Source organism: Cavia porcellus, unplaced genomic scaffold, assembly GCF_034190915.1.
Source record: "Cavia porcellus strain 051 isolate PalLab524CR breed Dunkin Hartley unplaced genomic scaffold, mCavPor4.1 scaffold_16, whole genome shotgun sequence".
Taxonomy (NCBI): Eukaryota; Metazoa; Chordata; class Mammalia; order Rodentia; family Caviidae; genus Cavia; species Cavia porcellus.
The window spans coordinates 32,700,402-32,721,837 of record NW_026947499.1 but is presented as its reverse complement, the minus strand read 5'-3'; the positions used below and the strand labels follow the sequence as shown (position 1 = coordinate 32,721,837).

General features: G+C 46.7%; 2 protein-coding genes across 5 annotated transcripts in view; both read left to right on the top strand.

Moving 5' to 3' along the window:
* The first annotated feature begins 578 nt into the window (after positions 1-578).
* LOC101789308 (ubiquinol-cytochrome c reductase complex assembly factor 4) lies at positions 579-1,732 on the top strand. The gene is made up of 2 exons (XM_005007373.4): positions 579-733; positions 841-1,732. Exons 1-2 carry the CDS (start codon positions 702-704, stop codon positions 1,205-1,207), a joined length of 399 nt encoding a protein of 132 aa, XP_005007430.1. The 5' UTR covers positions 579-701; the 3' UTR covers positions 1,208-1,732.
* Positions 1,733-5,396: 3,664 nt separating this feature from the next.
* The window catches only part of Unkl (unk like zinc finger), a 43,877-nt gene continuing 27,837 nt past the window's right edge, over positions 5,397-21,436 (top strand). For 3 of the 4 annotated variants that reach the window (XM_063226267.1, XM_013141720.3, XM_003478443.5), the window contains exons 1-6: positions 5,397-5,531; positions 6,582-6,791; positions 14,197-14,373; positions 14,822-14,955; positions 18,243-18,378; positions 19,765-19,882. In XM_063226267.1, coding sequence (XP_063082337.1) covers positions 5,452-5,531; positions 6,582-6,791; positions 14,197-14,373; positions 14,822-14,955; positions 18,243-18,378; positions 19,765-19,882 — 855 coding nt within the window. In that variant the 5' untranslated portion in view covers positions 5,397-5,451. The remainder of the gene's footprint in view (positions 5,532-6,581; positions 6,792-14,196; positions 14,374-14,821; positions 14,956-18,242; positions 18,379-19,764; positions 19,883-21,436) is intronic. The other variant, XM_013141721.2, reaches the window with a different exon arrangement.

The window sequence follows — 21,436 nt, the reverse complement described above, 5'->3', positions numbered from 1 at the left end:
CGTGCTGCACCTCCCAGAGGCTGTCACATATCTGGATGGCCCAAGTAGTCTGTAGGAAGAGTGCGCCTATGAGCCCCAAGGCCATATATGGCTTCTGGGACCTCGAACAGCGCAGGTGGGCGTGAAGTCCTTTTAGTGTGCAGCGGCCTTGGCCCAGAAGGGACGGTTTCAAGGATCAGAGAAGCCTGGCCCGGTATTCAGGGAAAGTGGCATTACTAAGACACGCACTGGGCAGGAGGCCACGTGCGGAGACCTTTCACCCATCGAATGGAAAATTCACGCTCCTTGGAGATCCAGAGAAGATCCTACAGAGGCTGATGGTCCTGAAAGAGGATATAGAAGGGCATCCATTCCCAATGCTACAGGAGGGTCAGGTTCTCACCCCGGAGGCCTTTACCCTGGTGCAGGTCGCTCCCGGTCGACCTCGTCAGAGCACCACAACCACTCTCTTATCTATGGCCGCTGGCTGCGCTGCTTGGTTGTCCAGGGTAGGATGCAAAACTACACTTCCCGGCATGCTCTTGAGGGTGCCAGGACGGGGCATGCGACGGAAGCGAGTTAGAAGCATTACGTAATTTCCGTTGCGCGACTGGGTTCACGTTTTGTAGTCGTGAGCCCAGCGCTGGTGTGGCGTCCAGCTTCCGATTCTGTGCGACGGAAGTGACGCGCTGCAGCACGCCAAGCGCAGAGCTGAGGGCAAGATGTTTTTCGTCTTGTGTCCACCCGCGGCTGGGTGAGCCACGTGAGATCTAGGCAGGCTGAGGGTGGGAGACAGCGGGCGGGAAAAAGGGGGTGGAAGAAAGCGAGCGGGGAGAACGCTCACTACGTTCCCTCTTCCAGGGCTGCCCGGGCGTTCAGGCTTGTGGGCTGGGCTTCGCGAAGCCTGCATGTACCGCCTAGTGGCCCGGCTCGCGGCCAGTCTTCGGCTGAGCAGGAGGAAGAACCCAACCGTCCCATTCACTTTTCCTCCAGCAAAGCCAACCCGTCTCGTTGGACGGTGGAGGATTCCCTTGGAAAGGTGCAGCAGCGGCCCTGGTGGAAAGTGCTGCCCCTAAGCGTTTCTCTTATGGCTGTAATCATGTGGTGCTACCTCAGAGAGGAGAGCGAAGCGGACCAGTGGTTGAAACAAGTTTTGGGAGAAGAGCCAGAGCCCAGTGATCATCCTGAGGAGCCTGGAACAACTGCTGCCTTTGGGGCAAGAACTTAACAAGACGGCCTATGCGGCCAGCAGGAAGGAAACAACCGACTGCCCTTCGAAGTTATTTGACTTCGCGTTTGACGGTTTTTGTCCTGGTTGTGCGTGTAACTTCCGCCCTAAAGGACTTAGTTGATGCACTTGGCACTTATATGCCTGAAAGCAGAGCAGAAAGGCAGCAGCTGGTAATCTTGCTTGACACCAGTGCCGAAAAGACTTTTTAGAACCATAAAATAGGTTCTGGTTGCACTGTACGTTGTTTTTTGTGATATCTTTGTACAGCCTAATCATGTTTCCAAAGCTGTTCTGGTGACACTTGTAATCGTGTTAATTTGCAGATCATTTGCTTTCCAAGACAATAACTGGGCAGATGAATTAAACTTTATAATATACCATGTTGGGTATAAGTAACAGTTGATGTCAGTTTTCAAGATAGAATAACTGGCAGATGTGTTAAACTTTATAATGTGTTGTATTGGGTATAAATAACAATTGATGTTAGTTTATTAACTGAAAATACATTTTGATAAGGTTGAAGTACGGTGATTTTTTTTTCTTTTGCATTTTGTTTAAAAAAACAAAACTTTTATGCCTGTAGTCCCAGCACCCAGATGGCTGAGGCAGAAGGATTGTTGTGAGTTTGAGGCAGCCTGGGCCTAGAGTTCAGAACGAGTCTGAACTGCATAATGAGACCCTGTCTCAAAAAGAAAAAAAGTACTGTAGTCGGCCAGCAACCTCAACTTCCATTTTCCTCCCTCTTTTGCCTTCCAAATGGGAATTTAAGAAACCTAAACATGTTTGTGGAATAGATCATCGAAATAGTACTAGAAATAAGGAACTTTTTCAGTTTTCTGCAAAGCCTTAGAAAGGCAGCAACGTGCTGAATAGAATATACTTACAGAAGTATTTCTTTTCAGGGCATTAGTTTGGACCCAGGTGTGAGATGTGATGGTAATCTGTAATCTCAGCTATTCTGGAGGCAGAGACAGGTGGGATGACAAATTTGAGGTCACCTGTCTAGGCAACTTTAGTAAAACATTGAAAAAAAAAAAAAGCACCTGGGGTTGGGGGTGGTTCCTATGTTGAATCCCCAGTACCCCCACCACCATTTTGGGTTGCCCTGAATGATACCTTTTCTCAAATATTACTGAAAAAATATTCCTTAATTCTGAATTAAGTGCAAGATACATGAAAGGAGACCTTTATTTACTTAAACTGCTAGTGGAAGTTACTATGTTTATGTTGCTGTAGGTAATGAGGGATTTCTCTAATGCAGATGTTTGAACAAAGGTTTTTAGCTACTCAGTACCCTCTCACAGGAGTCTCTCCACACAAAGTGCTCTAAGTTATGAGAAAAGTAGCGTGGTTACAAACATCAGTGATGTATGCTTTTCATTTGTTTTATAGGTCATTTTTCTGAACTTTCAGATTTTTGTGACATTGCTTAAGATACTGGATTTTTCCATGAGTGTAGGGATAAGTCAGAATTTTTCTTTAGGAGGTAATGAATCACAGCAATGTAACCAGCACTTGGCTACACTGGGAAGGCTGAAAAGAGGTTGACCTATGAAGATCAAGACCCAAGGGCTGGCTGAGTGCAAGCTACTAAGCCATACTTCCCCACAGGAAGCAAACAAAGCAAGTTCATTTTTTAAAAAATGATGAAACAGTTTTTTTTTTTGGTACCAGGGATCAAACGACGTTGTGCTTGCCAGGCAGGCACTTGCCACTGAGCTAAATCTCCAGCCCTAAGCTGAGTTTTTGAAACATTGACAAATTTAGCTCCATTACTTGGTGCCAGTGGGAAAAAAGAACTAAGATGTTTTCTTTTTGGTCTGGTGAGGTTGTAATCTGTTTAGTTGTAAACTATTTTGTTTGAGTAACAGTTATTCAAATCCAAACTTTTACTCTCATTAGCTCATGCATGTATGTGTACACATACTGTGTGTGTGTGTGTAGTTAGAACTAGAACTGTGTTAAAGTAATTTTCTCCTTTATTCTTTGTTTTTTGTCGTTCTGGGGATTGAATCTAGAGACTTGTGACAGAAGCATCATGCCTATTTTTTTTTTCTAGAAGTTATTACGCTAAGCAAGAGTATTAGAAACACCAATAATCTTACCACAGAGGTAACCACTGTGAATACTATGTTACCTTTGTAAATTGTTTTCATGCATAAATACTATTTTTCAAGAACATAGAGGATTTTAAAAAACATTATTTTAGGGTGCTGTATACTGAATTCAGGGCCTGTGCAAGCTAGACAAACACTCTTCAACATGCAGCAGATACTGAGAGCCTTGGCTGGTGACTTCATGTGGAGTTTTTACCTGATTTTACAACAGAGCAGGTTGATATGTGAACAGTTAAGTCTTTTATCTATTTTTGTAGAGTACTTATTTCCCCCACTGAGCCATAGCTTGTGTTTTTCCCAGGGTGCTTGACTTCTCCATATAAACTCCCAGTAAATCTTAAGCATGGTAGAGGACCATTGCAAGCACAGTAGAACATAGGGACTTGAGCAGTGATGCTATGGAGACAACGAAGAAGAAACTGCGAAAAATTAAAATGTCAAGGAAGTGGAGGTTAACTGGATGCCTTTTTTTTTTTTTTTTTTTTTGAGAAAGGGTCTTGCTATGTAGTTTTGGCTGGGCTTGAATTTTGTATCAGCTTTCTAAGTACTGGGATTTTTTTTTCTGCTCCAAAAAGGTGAACTAATACACTCAGTGGAAACCCGGATCCAAGCTAATACTACCCCAGCCTTTGAAGAATATTGACAGTGTGAAACACTGTATTTTTAGTCTTCTCAGCCTATCATACTTTTTTTTTTTTTTTTGTCTTTTTTCATTTTTATCGGTACCAGGGATCGAACTCACGACTGCCTGCTTGCAAGGCAGGCGCCTATGCCGCTGAGCTAAATCCCCAGCCCCCTATCATACTTTTCTTTGCTGTCTTAAGGAAAATGTTTCAGGCAAGAAGAAAATTGAGATGGCTTCTCAACAGCATAAATTCCTAAATTTCTTTATTCTTAGTTTGTTACTTCCTTGTTTGAGTTGTGAGGCTTTCTAGCTAGCTCTACTGTCACAGATTCAAGTGATTTTTACTTGTTCTGTATCCCTTCAAGCTACAGGGCTTGGGGTATACTAGAGGCCCCCACACACATGTGGGTTGAGCCAAGGACTACTCTCCCTACATCACTATCCTACTCCCTATTCACTGTTGAGAACTGACCTGGCTAAACTGCTGGGTTATACTTTTCATTAGCTGGAATTACAGATGTGCATCACCATGCTCCTGAGTACTAAACTTTATCATTCCCTGAACCTAACACCAGTCTTTTTGAGGTACTCAATTCTGAAGAACTCATGGACTGGCCCTTCTTTGTTTCATTTTACTGCTTGATTTACTTTGAAAACATATTCTTGATTTTTAAAAATCAATTTCAAGATTTAAGTATGTTTGTAGAGGTAATGATTCACTGAGAAAATGCGGACATATCCTACGAGCAAGTGGTAATTTTTATTTACTATATTATTTAAAACAATATATGCTTGGACCAAATGATCTTTGAACATAAATTATTGAATCTGATATTCTTCAGGATGGTGTTCCCAAGCAATGCAACAAATTATTTTCCGTGAAAGTTAGGACCTTGCCATCCAGCTGTACTTTTTTCAAGACAGATCTCTGGCAGACATTACAAATTGGAGCTCAAGAGAGGAAACCCTGGAAATATTCCCCTGACAACTCTGTGGATGTTGCATTGATTCTGTATCTAAGATGTCGCATGCTACATATTTACAAATTAATACACTCTAACCCTGGGTTCTCTCCTAAACCCCTCTCAGGCTGAGTCGTACCACTGTGCATCCCTGCCCACTGCGCCGTTTTTAAAAAGTATCTCTATTGAGGTAGAATGTATCCACCTAAAACGCAAGTTAAGTATTTAAGTGACCATTGCTACTATCTAGTTTTAGGCCTTTACGTGTTAAAAGCGAGGGTGTCACGAAATAGTCCCGCCTTCGTCCATTCCGGAGCTGGGCACCGACCAGTGTGTCTGAGCTGGAGCCGGAGCCTGCACCGGGTGCGAGTCGCGCGCTAATGTCCAGGCGTCTGGCTGCTGTGCGCGGAGCGTGGGCGTGGCGGACCGGGGCGTGGCTGGCGCGGTGGGGGGCGCGGGGGGCTCAGCGCGGGGGGGGGAGATCCGGAGGCGGGGGCGCTGGCGCTGCGCATGCGCGCTGCATTGTTTTGACTGAAAATGCCGTCGGTTTCGAAAGCGGCGGCAGCGGCGGCGTTAAGCGGGTCCCCCCCGCAGACAGAGAAGCCGACCCACTACAGGTCAGTGCCCGCCCGCCACCCGCGCCGCCCAGTGGCTGGGTGGCGGCCTGCGCGCGCCCGACCCGGGGCTAGGGTGTCACGGTAAAAGGTGCCCCCTCCCGCCCTCGCCCCCAGCCGTCCGGCCCGGAGTCCGGGTCTCGGCCTCGGTGGGCCGCGCCGTCGAGACGCCAGCTGCATTGCCAGGCTCGCGAGGTGGACCCGGGGTCGGGGGCTGGGCGCGCGCCTGGGGGCACGAGTCGGCGCGCCTCTGGCTGGGATCGGGAAGCGGGCCCTGGGTTTGGGGTACGAGCAGCACCTGGTTTTGGGATAGGCGTGCGACCCTGCAACTCAGGTTGCTGCCACCTGAATCCTGGAGGCGGCGCCCAGATCTGGGGTGGTTCCAGGGCTGGGGGCCGGAGGCCGCGCGGTCTTGGGGTCGACGTTTGCGATTGTGGGTCTCAGGGCCGCGCCTGAGATTGGGGGTCGCGTCTGCGGTGGGGATGAAGGCTGCGCCTGGGACCCATCTGGAATGGGAGGGAGGCTCGCACTTGGGGTCGATGAACCGCGCCTGGAGTCGGGAAAGGTCGCGCCTGGGGCGAGAAACCGTACCTAGGATCCTGGGAACGCGCCCCGACGGGTTCGGCCTCTGAAATCATCTGGGCTTTGAGTGGGGGGCGTTGTGTCTGGGTGGAGGGCTGCGTCTGTGGTCAGGGAACCGCGAGTCCGGGGGCTGGAAAGTCGGGCCGGCTTAGGGAGATGGTGTCTGGGGTCTGAGAGATCGACACTGTGGTCAGGGGTGTGGGGTTTGTGTCTGGGGTCTGAGAGGTCGCTTCCCGGGTAGAGGGGTTGTGCTGGGGTTTGGGAGGTTGCGCTGGGGTTTGGGAGGTTGCGCTTGGGGTAGGAGACCGTGTGTAGCTTCCGGGGAAGGAGCCCGGGTGGGGGTGGGTACCGCCGTCTCGGGTTATTTGGTCTCCAAGAGGGTGGGGTGTTACGCCTTGGGACCCCGCCCAGCCCACAAGTCTCGGGCCGCCCGACGGCGGAGGCGACCCGCAACGCTGTTTGTCGTTTTAGGTATCTAAAGGAGTTTAGGACAGAGCAGTGCCCCCTGTTTGTGCAGCACAAGTGCAGCCAGCACAGGCCATTTACCTGTTTCCATTGGCATTTCCTAAACCAGCGCCGCCGCAGACCGCTCCGTAGGCGCGATGGCACCTTCAACTACAGTCCCGACGTGTACTGCTCCAAGTACGACGAGGCCACCGGCCTGTGCCCCGACGGTGACGAGTAAGTGGGGCTCCTGTGGGCCACTAGAGAGCACCTCTCTCTGGATGCAGTTTTGAACCTCAGTGTCAGTGGCTCAGGTGGCATCTCTGGAGGGAATGTATTTATTGCTCCTTCTCCAGTGATGGGGGGGTCAGTTACCAAGTTTTAGGCTAATTTTTCAGTCTTTCCCTCGGGTAATGTCTTTTTAAAGCAGGGTTTCGCTTTTTAGTTCAGGCTGACCTTGAACTTCTGCCTCAGCTTCCCGTGTGCTGGGGTTACAGGCGTGCACCACTAAACTGCCCTTGTTTTTACTTTTTTTGAGACCTGATCTCACTATTTAGTTTAGGTTGGCCTTGCACTTACTATTGTATGTAGCCTGGGCCGATCATTAACTTGCTGAGATCCCCCTGCCTCAGCCTCCTGAGTGCTAGGATTGTTGATATGTGCCATCACACCCAGCATAGGCCAGTTTGGGAGGGTTATATGTGTTGTGGTGATATCTCTTTTATTGTTAAAGGCATCTTGACTTCATTTCCTATCTTGATTTCTACCCAATCCTTCAAATTTCCTTTCTCAGAACCACCCCTTAGGAGTTAAGCTCTCAGGTTTAGGGCCACTTTGCAGTGGTCAGACCATGTGCTCACATTATAGAAGTGGTCCTTAGCGTTTCCTTTCTTTCTGTTTATATATTTTAATTTTTAAGAAATTTGATAGGCAAGTTATTTTATTTTCAGACTGTCGCTTATATAACACATTCAAAGTTTAAGAAATCAAATTGTTAATTTTTTTTAACAAGTTTCTTGAAGGTGTTATCAACAGATGTCTTTATTTTGAAGTACAAACACAGGGAAAATCCAAGTCAGACTGTATTCTTAGAATGATGGTACTTGTTATCAGGAGGTTTTAACTTCTTCATGTGGGCTGTTTTGGGGAGGAGAAAGGTGGCTCAAATGTACCTAGAAATGAGGTGGTGGGGGCTGGGGATTTAGCTCAGCGGCATAAGCACCTGCCTTGCAAGCAGGCAGTTGTGAGTTTGATCCCCGGTACCGATAAAAATGAAAAGGACAAAAAAAAAAAAAGATGTGGTAAGCACTCTTAGAAGGGATCTGATTTTCAAGTCCCCCTCCACCTTTTTAAAAATCATACTGGCCATTTAAACCACTGAGATCACTACCAGCCTATTTTATTTTTCATTCTAAGGCAACTAAGTTGGCCTTGAATTTGCAGTTGCTTCTGTCTCAGCTTCCTGAGTAGCTGTGTGTATGCTTGGTTCCAGTATCCTCCCTTTTGAAGACATTTGTCATCCTGCTGCTCATGAAAATCTAAGTCTGTTTTCTGTTTTTTTTTTTTTTTGGTACCGGGGATCGAACCCACGACCTCACTCTTGGCAGGCAAGCGCTTATGTTGCTGAGCTAAATCCCTAGCCTTGTTTTCTGTTATTTAAAAAAAAAAAAAAAAAAGCTTAGACCAAGGACTAAACTTCTGATAGATGGCTATCATCTTAAAAATTCTAACACTGAAAAAAAAAAATTCTAACACTGGGAGCTGGGGATTTAGCTCAGTGGCATAAGCACCTGCCTTGCAAGCAGCTGGTGGTGAGTTCAATCCCCGGTACCGATTTAAAAAAAAAAGAAAAAATTCTAACACTGGTTAGCAAAGTTTTTAGTGTATACCAAATGATTATATAGTTACCATTAACACATTTTGAGGACTAAATTAAAAAAATAATGTAGCCAAGCCACATGGTGGTGCACCCTTATAATCCACATTGTACAAAGCAGGAGGATCATAAATTCAGATCCAGCCTGGGCAGTTTAGTGATTTAGCAAGACCCTATTTTAAAATTTAAATAAAAGAGGGATTGAGATGCAGCTCAGACCTAATCCCCAATGCCACCAAAAAAAAAAAAAAAAAAAAAAAATATATATATATATATATATATATAGCCAGCTCCATTTTGATTAAGATTGTATTCTGAAAAAAGATTGCATTCTGTTAGAACTCTGTTATTTAATTGCTTTTTGACCTATTGCTTTCTTTTGTGTGTGTGTGTTGTTTGGTTTGGTTTGGTTTTGAGACAGGGTCTCATTATGTAGTTTAGGCTGGCCTTGAACTCTTGGCAATTGTCCTGGCTTACCCTTTTGAGTGCTGGAATAATAGGGATGTGCCACCATGCCTGGTTTGAGCTACTGCTTTCTGGAAACACTTCTTTTTTTTTTTTGGTCTTTTTCGTTTTTATCGGTACCAGGGATTGAACTCACGACTGCCTGCTTGCAAGGCAGGCACTTATGCCGCTGAGCTAAATCCCCAGCCCCTGGAAACACTTCTTCAAAGACAGGTGACTGTCTAGCTAAGGCCTGGTCTTGGTTCCCAATTTCCCATGGTCTCTTGGTCGCCTTGAGACTGCTGCTGCCCATGGGAGTGTGAAGACTAGTCCCTGGGTTGTCTGACCCTGTCCGAGGACTTTTCAGTGTGAGGACTTTTCAGCAGTATTCTTTGGTGATGCTTTTTTTTTAAAGACAGTCTCACTGTGTATCTCAGGCTAGATTTGAACTTGCAGTAATCCTCCTGCTTCTGCCTCCTGAGTAGTGGGATTATAGGCATGACCACCATGCCTGGCTCTGGTAATGCTTTGAATCACCAGAAACTCTCCCTTTTTGTTTTCAGACAGGGTCTGACTATGTAGTTCAGACTGGCCTTGAACTCCCTGTGCAGCCCAGGCAAGCCTGGAGTTCTCTGTGATCCTCCAGCTTCCAAAATGCTGGGGATATAGGCCTGTGCTACTATGCCTGGCTCTTCTTTGTTACTTTTTGTGTTCTCCTCCTCCTCCTTTTTTTTTTTTCCTTCTGTTTTTTTTTTTTTTTAATACTAGGGAGTGAACCCAGGACCTTCACACTGAGCTACATCTCGAGTCATCCCCATTTTTTAAAGTTTTGAGACAAAAACTTCTTAAATTGTCTAGGTTAGGCTTGAACTTGTGATTGATTTGCAGTCTCCTCAAATGCTGGTTTTACAGACATGCATCACTATGCTCATTTTTGTGTTTTTCTTTTTTTTTTTTTTGAGACAGGGTCTCACTGTGAAGTTCAGGCAGGCCTCGAACTCACAGTGATCCTTGTGCCACAGCCTCTATGAGTGCTGGGATTACAGGTGTATGCTGTTATGCCTGGTTGGTTTTTGGGTGGTTGGAGACTGTCTTACTATATAGTTCAGGCTGACCTTGAACTCATTAAGTAGTCCAGGTTGCCCTGAAACTCACAGTGTTCCTCCTGCCTCAGTCTCCCAAGTACTGGGATCACAGGCATGTGCCACGATGCCCAGCTGCTGGTTTTTGAGACAGGGTCTTGCTTTGTAGTTGGGGCTGGCCTTGAGCTCACTAAATTGCTCAGGCTGGTTGGCCTCAGACTCATGATTCTTCTCCCGCAACCTGTCCCAAGTAATGAGATTTCAGCTAATGGTGCCCATTAGCTTGCTTTTTTTCCCTTCCTTCGTTTTCTTGAGACAAGATCTTGCTATGTTGCCCAGGCTGGTCTTAAACTAGGCTTTTAAGACATCCTCCCAATTCAGCCTATTCTATAGCTGGGACTGTAGGTCTGCATCATCATGCCCAGCTGTACCTTACCTGTTCAGAAGCTGTTTTAGATTCCAGAACTTGGATGTCCTGTTAATGATTCAGCCCACTTCTGAGCATTCAGGTGGTTTCCAGATCTTCCTTTGGTAGATAGTGCTGTAATGAACACCTACCTATAAGTAGTCATCTTCAGCTTACTCAAGAAATAATCAGGTAATATGCAGTTATTAGAGACATATTAACATGCAGCCTACATGGCTTGCAGCTTATCATTGAGAAACAAACAGGATTAGGATGCTTGTTTGATGTTTTCTACTTGAAGGCATCCTGTGTATATCTACAGCTAGTAAAAAGTCTTTTTTTTTTGGTACTGGGGATTGAACTCACGACCTTGTTTTTGCCAGGCAGGCACTTACACTGTTGAGTTACATCCCCAGCCCAAGTCTGTATTTTTTTAAGCTTCAAAGATGTTGTTTGTAATTTTTATCGTGCACATGAAAGGATTTGATTCAACCCTTCAATAAGTGTTTGGCAGGATGCCTTCCCAGGAATCTCTCTTTGGCTCTTTCTTTCTTTCTTTCTTTTTTTTTTTTGGTATTGGGGATTGAACTCATGACCTCGTGCTTGCCAGGCAGGCGCTTATGCCACTGAGCTAAATCTCTGGCCCCTCCTTGGCTGTTTCTGTACCTTTCTTGAAAGGGACTTCCCCATCAGTGCAAACATGGAATATTGGGTATGTCCTACAGAGTTACATACTCTGGTTCATGCATGGTTGCTGTGGAAATTGTAAATAGATAACTACATTTCAGTTCTCTAGTTCTTGAAACTTAATTTAGGCATATTTATTACCAACCTATTATTATTACTATTAGTATGCTGCAGCTATATCCCCAGCCACCCCATCTTTAATTATTTTTAAACAAAATCTCACCAAGTTTTCAAGCAGGACTTGAACTTGCAGTCCCTCTGAGTCTTGGGTTTACAGGCATGTGCCACCTGGCCTGGCTCCACCCTATTATTTTTAAACATGAGTATGTATCAAAGAGCAAAGACTTACAGCTGGTGGGGACCCAGGGAGGGTTGGCTGTTACTTCTTGATGAGCACCACTCCTGCCACTTGTCATTTGCCTCTTGCTGTCATCCCACTCCTATGGAGACCCTCATTGACACTCCTTTTCTTCAGTGGCTACCCTCTGGCTTTTTATTCCTCCCATGGGGTCCCAAGTACCTTACTTGCCCCTTGTGGGCAACCTATCAACCCTGTGGCACCCTTGTGGGCACTCCACTGTTATCCCCTTTCCTGAATGGGCAGTCATCCTCCCGCTGTCACCTCTTCTGCAGCTACCTGCGTTGTGGCTTGCCTCTTCTTGCATGCCTCCTTAGTGAACTGCCTTTGTTCTGGTGGACACACCCCTTCCCCAACTCGGACTGTGGTTGGTCTCCCTGGGTCATGTGTGCCCCCCTCAGTGGGAACCGCCCCCTAGGCACTAGCCTGAGCAGTGTCCTGTGCTGAGGTGGTCTGTGCGTCTGCCTAGGTGCTGTTTCTGACTTGAAGGAAAAATTGACCCTTTTGCAGAGGTTTCTGGGTTTTCCTGGGAAAATTCTAGTGGTCCCAGCTCTGCAGCATACAAAGTAACTGTCCTCACTTTTAACCCTCCTGTTGTAGGCACTTTCCCCCCAGGCCACTCTTTTTTTTTTTTTTTTTTTGTACTTGGAATCAAATTCAGGACCTTGTGCTTGCCAGGTAGCTGCTGTGCCACTGAGCTATATCTCGCCATCCAGTCTATTCTTGGTTTCTTGTTTTCAGTAAAAAATGGGCTGACCCCACTAGTGCAGTGTAACTTTCCCAGCTGTCACGTAGGTCTTTCTTGCTTTTTTTAGGGCTCCCTGTAATGACTGCCACACCTCTTTTTTCTACTTGCCTTTCTTGGGTGGGCTTCAGCTCTAAGAGACTGGGTTTGCATCCCTGCTGGCTTCGCATTTCTAAGGAAGCCTTATGGTTATGACTGGCATCTGCCATCTCTGTGGAGAAATCTTTTGCTGTGCTTCATGTGAAAAGGTCCAGGACCTAAGATGGGATGAGTGCTCTGCCCCCTGCAGGGTGGCTGTTTAAGCCTAGGTGAGCAGGTGGAAGCCCCATCATTGGAATGGTATTTTAGAGGGGCTGTGCACTGCGACAGATGGGAGAAGATCACAAGTTTGAGCCTGACCTGGCCAATTTAATCACTTTAGTGAGCCTTTGTCTCAAAAAAATTGGGGGAGGGGCTGGGGATTTAGCTCAGCCACATAAACACCTGCCTTGCAAGTGTGTGGTCCTGAGTTCGATCCCCGGTACTGGTGAAAAAGAAACAGACAAAAAAAAAAAAAAAAAAAAAAAAAAATTGGGGGGGGAGGGGCAACTGCAGAAGTGAGTGAGGCAAGAGGATCTCAAGTCTGATCCCAGTCTGAGGAAGATAGTGACTTAGACCTTGTCTTAAAGAAAAGAAAAGAAAAAAAAAAAAAGGCCAGGCACAGTAACTCACTTCTGAAATCCCATTACTGGGAAGCTCAGGAGGTGGATAGCTGCCAGTTCAAGGCCAGCCTAGATTACATAGTGAGTTCTTCATAGTGGAAACTACATAAAGAGACCCTGTTTCAGAAACCAAAACAAGAGATGGGAATTTATCTCAGTGACATATGCACTTGCCTGGCAAGTATGAGGTCATGAGTTTGATCCCCAGTACCAAAAAAACCCAAAAACGCAAAGCAAAATAATATGTAAAAAGAGCTGAGTTGTTAGTGGCCCACAAGACTTATTAGTAGTTTTAAGTACTGCACTGTTCTCTGAACTCAGGTCTCTGTCTCCTCACTTTATAGGATGGGGGTCTAGACCAAGTGATTGCTGACTTTTTTGTGAGCCTCAACATCCCTAGCAAGCACTTATATAAAGGGCTGCATATCCTGCCTATGACAGGGGTTGGGACATAGCTGAAAGGGTAGCTTCATGTCCTTAGATTTGAGAATTTGGTGACTCCTCTCTCTGCTTTGCCCCTTGGGCCACTCAAGGTGATTGTCACCAGCCTGGAGTCTTTTGCATATGCCCTTCCCCTTTCTGGGATTTGGATGCCACCCAGAAGAACCTCAGTCTCTGTGCCCTAGCAATGTTGGAGCCTTCCACATCATCTCTACTGGTTCCCTCATCCTGAGAGTACGTGGCCCTGGGTCTGCTGTATGCTGCGATGGTGCCCCATCTGTGCCACCTGCCATGTGGCTTTGCTCTGCCATACCCCTTTACTACTTTGTCCAAGCCTGTTTCTTCTAACACCCAAAATGTACCAGCATGCTGGATGGAGAGGCCACCCACCCTTTCCCTGGTGATGTCTTATCAGGAAAACAGCACAGGCTATTTGCATGGCACAGACACAAGTTTAAAAATTTTATTCAGCTGGGTGTGGCAGTACAGGCCTGTAATCCCAGTGCTTGGGAGGCTGAGGCAGGAGGATGGTTGTGAGTTCAAAACCAGCCTGGGCTACAAAGTGAGCTCAAGGTCAGCCTAAATTGCATAGTGAGACCTTGCCTCCAAAAGACAAATAAAAAAATTTATTCAATAAACCTGGAAGGTTGATTTTCATAGAGATGTGTGTGCTGTCTGCTGTGTATAACTGAGGGGTTTATTATGGGTTCTTTACTTTAGGATGGGTCCCAAATTAGGACACAGGTGTGCCTTTATTAACATCCGTCTCTCCAGTCAGACTGAATTGATATGAAGGGGAATTATCTGCTCCCAGGTGCTTGTAGGTGCTCATAGGTGCAAGCTTGGCATGAACTCAGGTGCCCAAGAATCAGGTGGAGCATGTTTGTCCCTCTGCTTCCCAGATGTCCCTACCTACACCGAACGACTGGAGACACGGAGCGCAAGTATCATCTGCGCTACTACAAGACAGGCACATGCATTCACGAGACAGATGCGCGTGGCCACTGTGTGAAGAATGGGCTGCACTGTGCCTTTGCACATGGGCCCCTGGACCTGCGGCCACCTGTTTGCGACATTAGGTGAGCAGGTTGTCTGGGGGACCAGCTTATCTCCCTACTGCTTCCACTTGTCCAAAGCCTTTGTTTGAGCCCCAACTTTATTTCTAATGAGGAAACTGCTCATCTGTTCTAATTGGGTGTTTCCTTCTTGTTCCTGTCCTGTTGGTGCTCCCAGATGAGTGATTAAATTATCCCTTAAAGGCAGATAAACTCAGTATCCACTCAGTGGTGCAGGAATGTGAATCCATCCTAAGCAAAACTCAACTCTTGCAATGGTGGGATTGGGTTAGAACTATCATTCCAGACCAAGGCTCTGCCCATTGCTGCAGAGACTCCCATTTTGAATCTTCCAGGAAGTGTACTCTGTGAACTGATCAAGCCAAGTGGTTTTAGACTCTGGATCTGACTGACTTCTCATCTCCAGAAGACTTGAGACCATGTGGAGATAATGCTGTGTTCTTGGTTGCAGGGAGCTACAGGCCCAGGAAGCCTTGCAGAACAGCCAGCTTTGTGGTGGGGATGGCGTGCCCGATCTCCAGCCGGGGGTCTTGGCCAGTCAGGCCATGATCGAAAAGATCCTGAGTGAGGACCCCAGATGGCAGGGTAAGTGCTCTGTTTTCCCTGAGGCTGGTGGTAGTCATGGTGCATGACGGAGTTGTAGCTTTTCACATGAGAACTGTGTGAGTCATTTCTGTCTTTAACACAACCCAGATCAGATGGGGAAAATGAGGCTCCTCAGCCTAATACTAAACCTGGTCCTTCGGGTAGCAGGTAGCTAAGTAGGATTAAGCTCAGGGGTGTGTGTGTGTGTGTGTGTGTGTGTTTTAATTGAGACAGGTTCTCACTGTAATCCAGGCTGGTCTTGAACTTGTGTGGTCTTTCTGCCTCAGTCTCTTAAGTGCTGGTGTGTGTGCCACCAAACATGGCAAGCTCAGTCTTACACCAGTCTGCTCTAGTGTGTCATTGACGTCAGCTTTGATTGCCCTTTGGGCTGAGAGTGCAGATCTAGCCCACAGAAGCATTCAGACATCCTGTTTCAATGCTGGCTGTTATTCACTATATGCGTCTGCCCCCTCCTGTCAGGAGGTTCTTCCTGACTCCAGCCCTGGGGCTCTCTACTCATTGCTTATGTCAGCAGCTTTCGGTAATTGTCTAGAAAAGAGATCCTCAGCCCTGAGTTGTAGCTATTGGACCCATGTTCTTGGCATGCTCCACACATGGTGATTAGAGCAGCAAAGAGGTATTTGCATGTTTGTTGGTAGTATTAAAACTGAATCCTAGCTGTTTCATGTGCTACACAGTGCTGTCCGCAGACTTACATCCTCGCTGGTTATTTTGAGACAGGGTCTTACTAAATTGATCAGGCTGCCCTCAAACTTTTGATCCTGTTTCAGTCTTCCAGGCAGCTGGGACTGTAGGCATGTCATGTAACCAACTCCCAATCCCCCTCCCTTTCTCTCTCTCTTTTTTTTTCTGGTATTGAGGGATTGAACTCACCACTTAATGTTTGCCAAGCAGGCACTTATGCTGCTGAGCTAAACCCCCAGCTTTCTTTCTTTATTTGAGAAAAGATCTTGCTGTATAGTTCAGGGTGGTCTTGAATTCTCTGTATAGACCAGGGGGTCTTGAACCCTTGATCTCCTGCCTGAGCCTCCTGAGTCCTGGGATTATAAGAATGAGCTACCATACCTGGCTCTTTTTTAGTAGTGATAAAAATAACTATTGGGTTTACCATTTTGAAAGTGAGCCATTCAGTGGCATTTAGTGCATTCACAGTGTGATTAAACTGCTACTTCTGTCTAGTTCCAGAATATTCTCTGCACCTTTAGTCTGTACCCGTCTGTGCATTGCTTGACCCACATATAATGAGGCAGTAATTTTTTTTTTTTTAGGTATTGGGTATTGAACTCATAGCCTTGCACTTGCCAGGCAGGCACTTACACCACTGAGCTAAATCCCCAGCCCGGGCAGTAAAGTTTTTTTTTTTTTTTTTTTTTTACACTTTTTTTTTTCTTTTTATCGGTACCGGGGATCGAACTCACGACCGCCTGCTTGCAAGGCAGGTGCTTATGCCGCTGAGCTAAATCCCCAGCCCCCCCGGGCAGTAAAGTTTTAAGGAAAACTCTTAAGTTGTGGTGTGTCTCCTCCAGCTTTCTCTACAGAAGGCTTTCCCACAGATAAACAGGTATCTTGGTAGCAGTGTGTTCTCTTCCTGTGTTTTTTCTCCTTTACCTGAGTGAAGTGTATGAGGTCCATGATCCAGGGATGAGTTAATAAGCATGACTCTGGGAGTTTTTCCTCATTCCCCACCTGTACTGTCCTGGACCTGTACTCCTGACCTTGCCCTCTTGAGACTCAGGCCAGCCCTCTTCCCAGCCCCAGTGCTGGACAGTGCTGACAGGCTGTGGCCTCTGGTGACCCTGTAGGTTTTGGGCAGGGAGTATGAACATTGCCTGCCAGGGATCGCTCCTCCAAATCCAGAATGGGAACCTGAAAAAGCCTGTCCCTGGGTCAGTGAGGTGGAAGAGGACTTTCAGCATTTGGGACAGGTTGTGGGATGGCAGTTTTGAGAAGCTACTGGCTTCAGCATTCTTGTATCAGCTGCCCTATGTGAGGTTCCCCTCCACCTACAAGTGAGTGCCCAGTCCAGTGCCAGAGGAAGAGTTGGCTGTCTTTGAAGACCCTCAAGACTCAGTGGCTCAGTGCCAATGAGAGAGATCAGCTGAGCAAGAGGGAGGAAAAGAAGGATGGGGCACTTGGGAATCTTTCCCCATCAATGACTGCTTTGAAGTAGTCACTGTCTTTTTTTTTTTAACAATATGTGTTATTCTGGGTCAGGTGGTACATGACTAATTCCAGCTACTTAGAAGGGTGAGGCAGGTGGATTGTAAATTAGAGGCCCACCTAGGCAATTTGACAAGACCCTGTCAAACAAAAAAAAAAAAAAAAAAGAAAGAAGGAAAGAGCTGGGGATATAGACAATCATGAAGTGGATTTAGTCCCCAGAACCATCCAAAAGAAAAGAAAAAAAAGTTTTTAGGGTTGAGACATAGCTCAGCAGCACAAGCACCTGCCTGTTAAGTGCAAGGTCCTGAGTTCTATTGCTGGTACAAAAAAAAAAAAAAAAAAAAAAGAAAGAAAGAAATGTTAGTGTTTTTAGAACAGTTTCAGATTACGGCAAAACTGTGCAAAAGCTCCAGAGCTTTTCTATGTGCTCTGTGCCCAGCCTCCACACTGTTGGCAACCTGCCACAGAGTGGGATGTCTGCTATAGTCAGGGGACTTGCATGTCCTATCATCAGTTTATGTTAGGGTTAAAAAACAGCTACTTAAAAATACACACTTCAGAGGACATTTATTTGTTTTGTGCTACTGAGAGGTTTGAACCGAGGATACTTTACCCCTTAAGATAGGGTCTCGCACAGGTAGGACTTTGAATTTTTGATCCTCTTGCTGTAGGCTCCCTCATTGTTGGCATTATAAGTGTGCAGGGCTGCACCCAGCTATTCTGTGGGTTTTAACATATTTGAGAGTTGTTCAGTAATTATTTCTGTCTAGCTTGAATATTTTTATCATTCTGGAAAGAGCTTCTGTCCTTCAGGCCCTGGTACGTCTGCTCCATTTTCCATTTTCCATCTCTGGGTTTCTCTGTGCATCCATATGCGTGAAGTCACGTGTGCCCTTATAAGAATGGTCTCTTCCACTGCATGTTGGTGTCCTTGGGGTTCATCCACGTGGTAGCAGGTGTCACCCTCAGCCCATGGCTGTGTAGTGTATTATATAGATGGGACATTTTGGTTTTCACACTCTTCTATAGGCCAACAAGCAGGCTTTTTGACCCCTGGCTGTTGTGCCCATCATGACCCATGTCTGTCAACCTATTTTTTTCAGACACCAACTTTGTGCTGGGCAGCTACAAGACAGAACCGTGCCCAAAACCTCCACGCCTGTGCCGCCAGGGATATGCATGTCCACACTACCACAATGGCAGAGACCGCCGGCGGGACCCCAGGAGGTTCCCATACAGGTGAGCTGGGACCGGGGCCATGAGCCAATTCTCCTTGGTTCATGTGCCCTGAGTTTTTTTTTTTTTTTTTTTTTTTGTCTTTTTCGTTTTTATCGGTACCAGGGATCGAACTCACGACTGCCTGCTTGCAAGGCAGGCACTTATGCCGCTGAGCTAAATCCCCAGCCCCTATGTGCCGTGAGTTTTTGTTGTAGTCTGTAGTCTTGCTGTTTTCAGGCTTGAATCTGCCTTCCCTTTGGTCAGATGTGGGGTGTATGGCTCCTGCCTCCAAGTCCCTCCTGTGACCTGTGCACATATATTGAGGGTTGGGGTGCCTTTCCAAGCCTGTTGTCCTGGTACTGCCCCATCTTGGGTTTCTCACAGTGAAGGCTCCCTGGCAGCACTGTCATTATTGTTTTAAAGGACAGAGCTTGTTGGAAGCAAGGTGAATACCCAAACATCTGTCCCAGGGATAGGTGTGGATCAGAGGTAGGGCCCAGGCCTCCTCTGCACAGTGCTCCTACATGTCATCCAATTGAGAGCCCCCTGTCAGACAGTGGAGACCATGGTTGGAGGGGTGCCCAAGACTGCTGTGGTCCCCTGTGTGCTTCGATTGGTACCCCAGGTCATGTTTTTTTTTTTTCCAGGTCATATTGATGATCCCCAACAGAAAGGTTGTTTGGCCATCTCTGTTGCCCCCAAAGTTGGTGTACCTCTGGCTTTCCTGGGATGACTGGTGGCTAGGGTGCTGGGTTCTTGAGGCTGAGGCCTGGTCTGGGTTTGGACCTCACTTGAATGTATGTACCATGTGGTCCTATTCTTTTCCAAAGCCAGTTTTTCCTCTATCTGTTGCTCTTCTCTTTTTGCTTGGCTAGCTCTCTTTGGGTTTGAAGTCTACACTTGATGATACAAGTGGGGAGATTTAACCCTGGCCACCACCAGTCCTCCTGAGGACCCCACTTGGGATGGAAAATTGTGTTTTTAAAGAAAGGTCTAATAGGTGAGAAAGTTTTCCTATAAATCCAAATAAGTAACAGTACAACTGCCAGAAAATACATGAAGAGTGAAGATTCTGGTAATTCAGATTTGGTTAAGGTTTTTGAATTATGAGACTAAGTCATAGATTCTGCACTTTGCAATAGCAGCCAGGACAGAGCCCTTGGTACTTTTGTGTCACCTTGGGTGGCTCTGACTCAGCTCTGTGAAGCTCTGTGAATAGGGGACACTGGACTCCTGACCTCCATGCAGCTTGCAGTTGGGTGTTTCCTCTGCTCTCCTGTTCCCCCAGAAGGAAAATGGTCGTGTCAGGGGTACTTTGCTTTCAGCACAGTGGCCATGTTTAGAAAGGCCAAGGTACACAGAGGGATATGACCTTGAACACCTTCTGGTGCCTCTTCTTGTCCCCAGATCTACCCCCTGCCCCAGTGTGAAACACGGTGACGAGTGGGGTGAACCTTCACGCTGTGACAGTGGGGACAGCTGCCAGTACTGCCATTCCCGCACGGAGCAGCAGTTCCATCCCGAGGTAGGCACTGGGCAGGGCTGGCCAGGTGATCAGGAGCCAGTTGATGACTCTTTGCAGTGTCTGAGGTCCCCAAGGCTTCCCTTAGCTCACTAACTCACTGACAGGATCCCAGGACTCAGTGAGGCCCTTGGTTCACATAAGAAAGAGCAAGTCAGAGTTGGCCAGGGAGGAAGTGTGAGCCACCTTCTCACTGTAGTGAAGAATATCTGCCTGTCCCAAGAGATATACCAGAGCACATGGCATGTTGCTGTCAGCAGGAATGCTGTCCCATCCTTTGTGTCCAGAGTTTTTATTGGGTGTGGTCATGGCTGTCTCCAGTATCTACAGAGATCCAGTGACATCTTGTGACCCCACAGCCTTACCAGGTTGCTGTGGCAAGATGAGTAGTCTGGCACGACCTAGCCCCAGAGATCATTTCTGGGCAGGATGTTCTGGGGTTAGAGACTCCCTAAGAGGTGGGCAGTGACTCTTTTTCTCTTCCTTGGGCAAGTGCATCTGCCTGCCTGTTGAGGTTTTTGTTGTTGAAATATAACAAGTGTGGGACTCCTTGCAGGGCTCCAAGGCTGTGGGAGGAGGTGGGGTGGGGAGGGAAAACTGGAACGTGAATAGCAGTCACCCAAAGTGACATGGCAGTGCAACTGGTCATGGAATGGATGCAATGGATGCATGTGTACATTTAACAAATAGTTGAGCACCAGCTATATACTCAGCACTGAGTGAGTTGCCTCTTTTTTTAGAAAGTATGAAGTGGGGGAATGACTTTGCCTGCAATTTGACAAACAGTGACATGGGAACCCCTGGCTAGCCAACAAGTTCTACAGAGAAGAGGGATTTCAGGACCAGTGGCACATAGTGGAGGAGCAGTGTGTTGTTCAACCTTCCTTCACTTAAAAAGAAAAGGTTTATTTAGCCTACAGTTTGAGAGGTTTTAGTCTAGTCAGTTGACCCTATTATTTTCAGGCTGTGGCAAGGCAGTGCATTGTGATAGGTGCTGTGGCAAGGCAGAACTTCTTACTTTATAGTTGGAGGAAGAGGAGGGAACTAGTGTCCCACAGTTCCTTCTAAGGGGATGCCCTCAGTGACCTAAGAACCTCCTCTTGTCCCAACACCGGAAAGGTTCCATCACCTCACGATAGCACCTTGCTGTATACCAGAGCCCTATGTTAGGAGCTTTGAGGACACCGCAGATCCTAACAGTTGCATATGGTTTTACATACATTTTTCTTTTTTATTTTTTTGGTCTTTTTCTTTTTTATCGGTACCAGGGATTGAACTCACGACTGCCTGCTTGCAAGGCAGACGCTTATGCCGCTGAGCTAAATCCCCAGCCCCCTACATACATTTTTCAAGAGGCTCATTTTGGTTTGTTTGCTTGTTTAGAAACAGGGTCTTCCTGATGTAGTTTGAGCTGGCCTTGAATTCACACCAGTCCTCCTGCCTCATCCTCCCAAGGGCTGGGGTTACAGGCATGTGACCATGTCTAGCTGAGATTCATGCTTTGGAGCTTTCTTTTCTGTAATACGGTAAAGTCAGCTCTGAAACCCAGGCTTGATA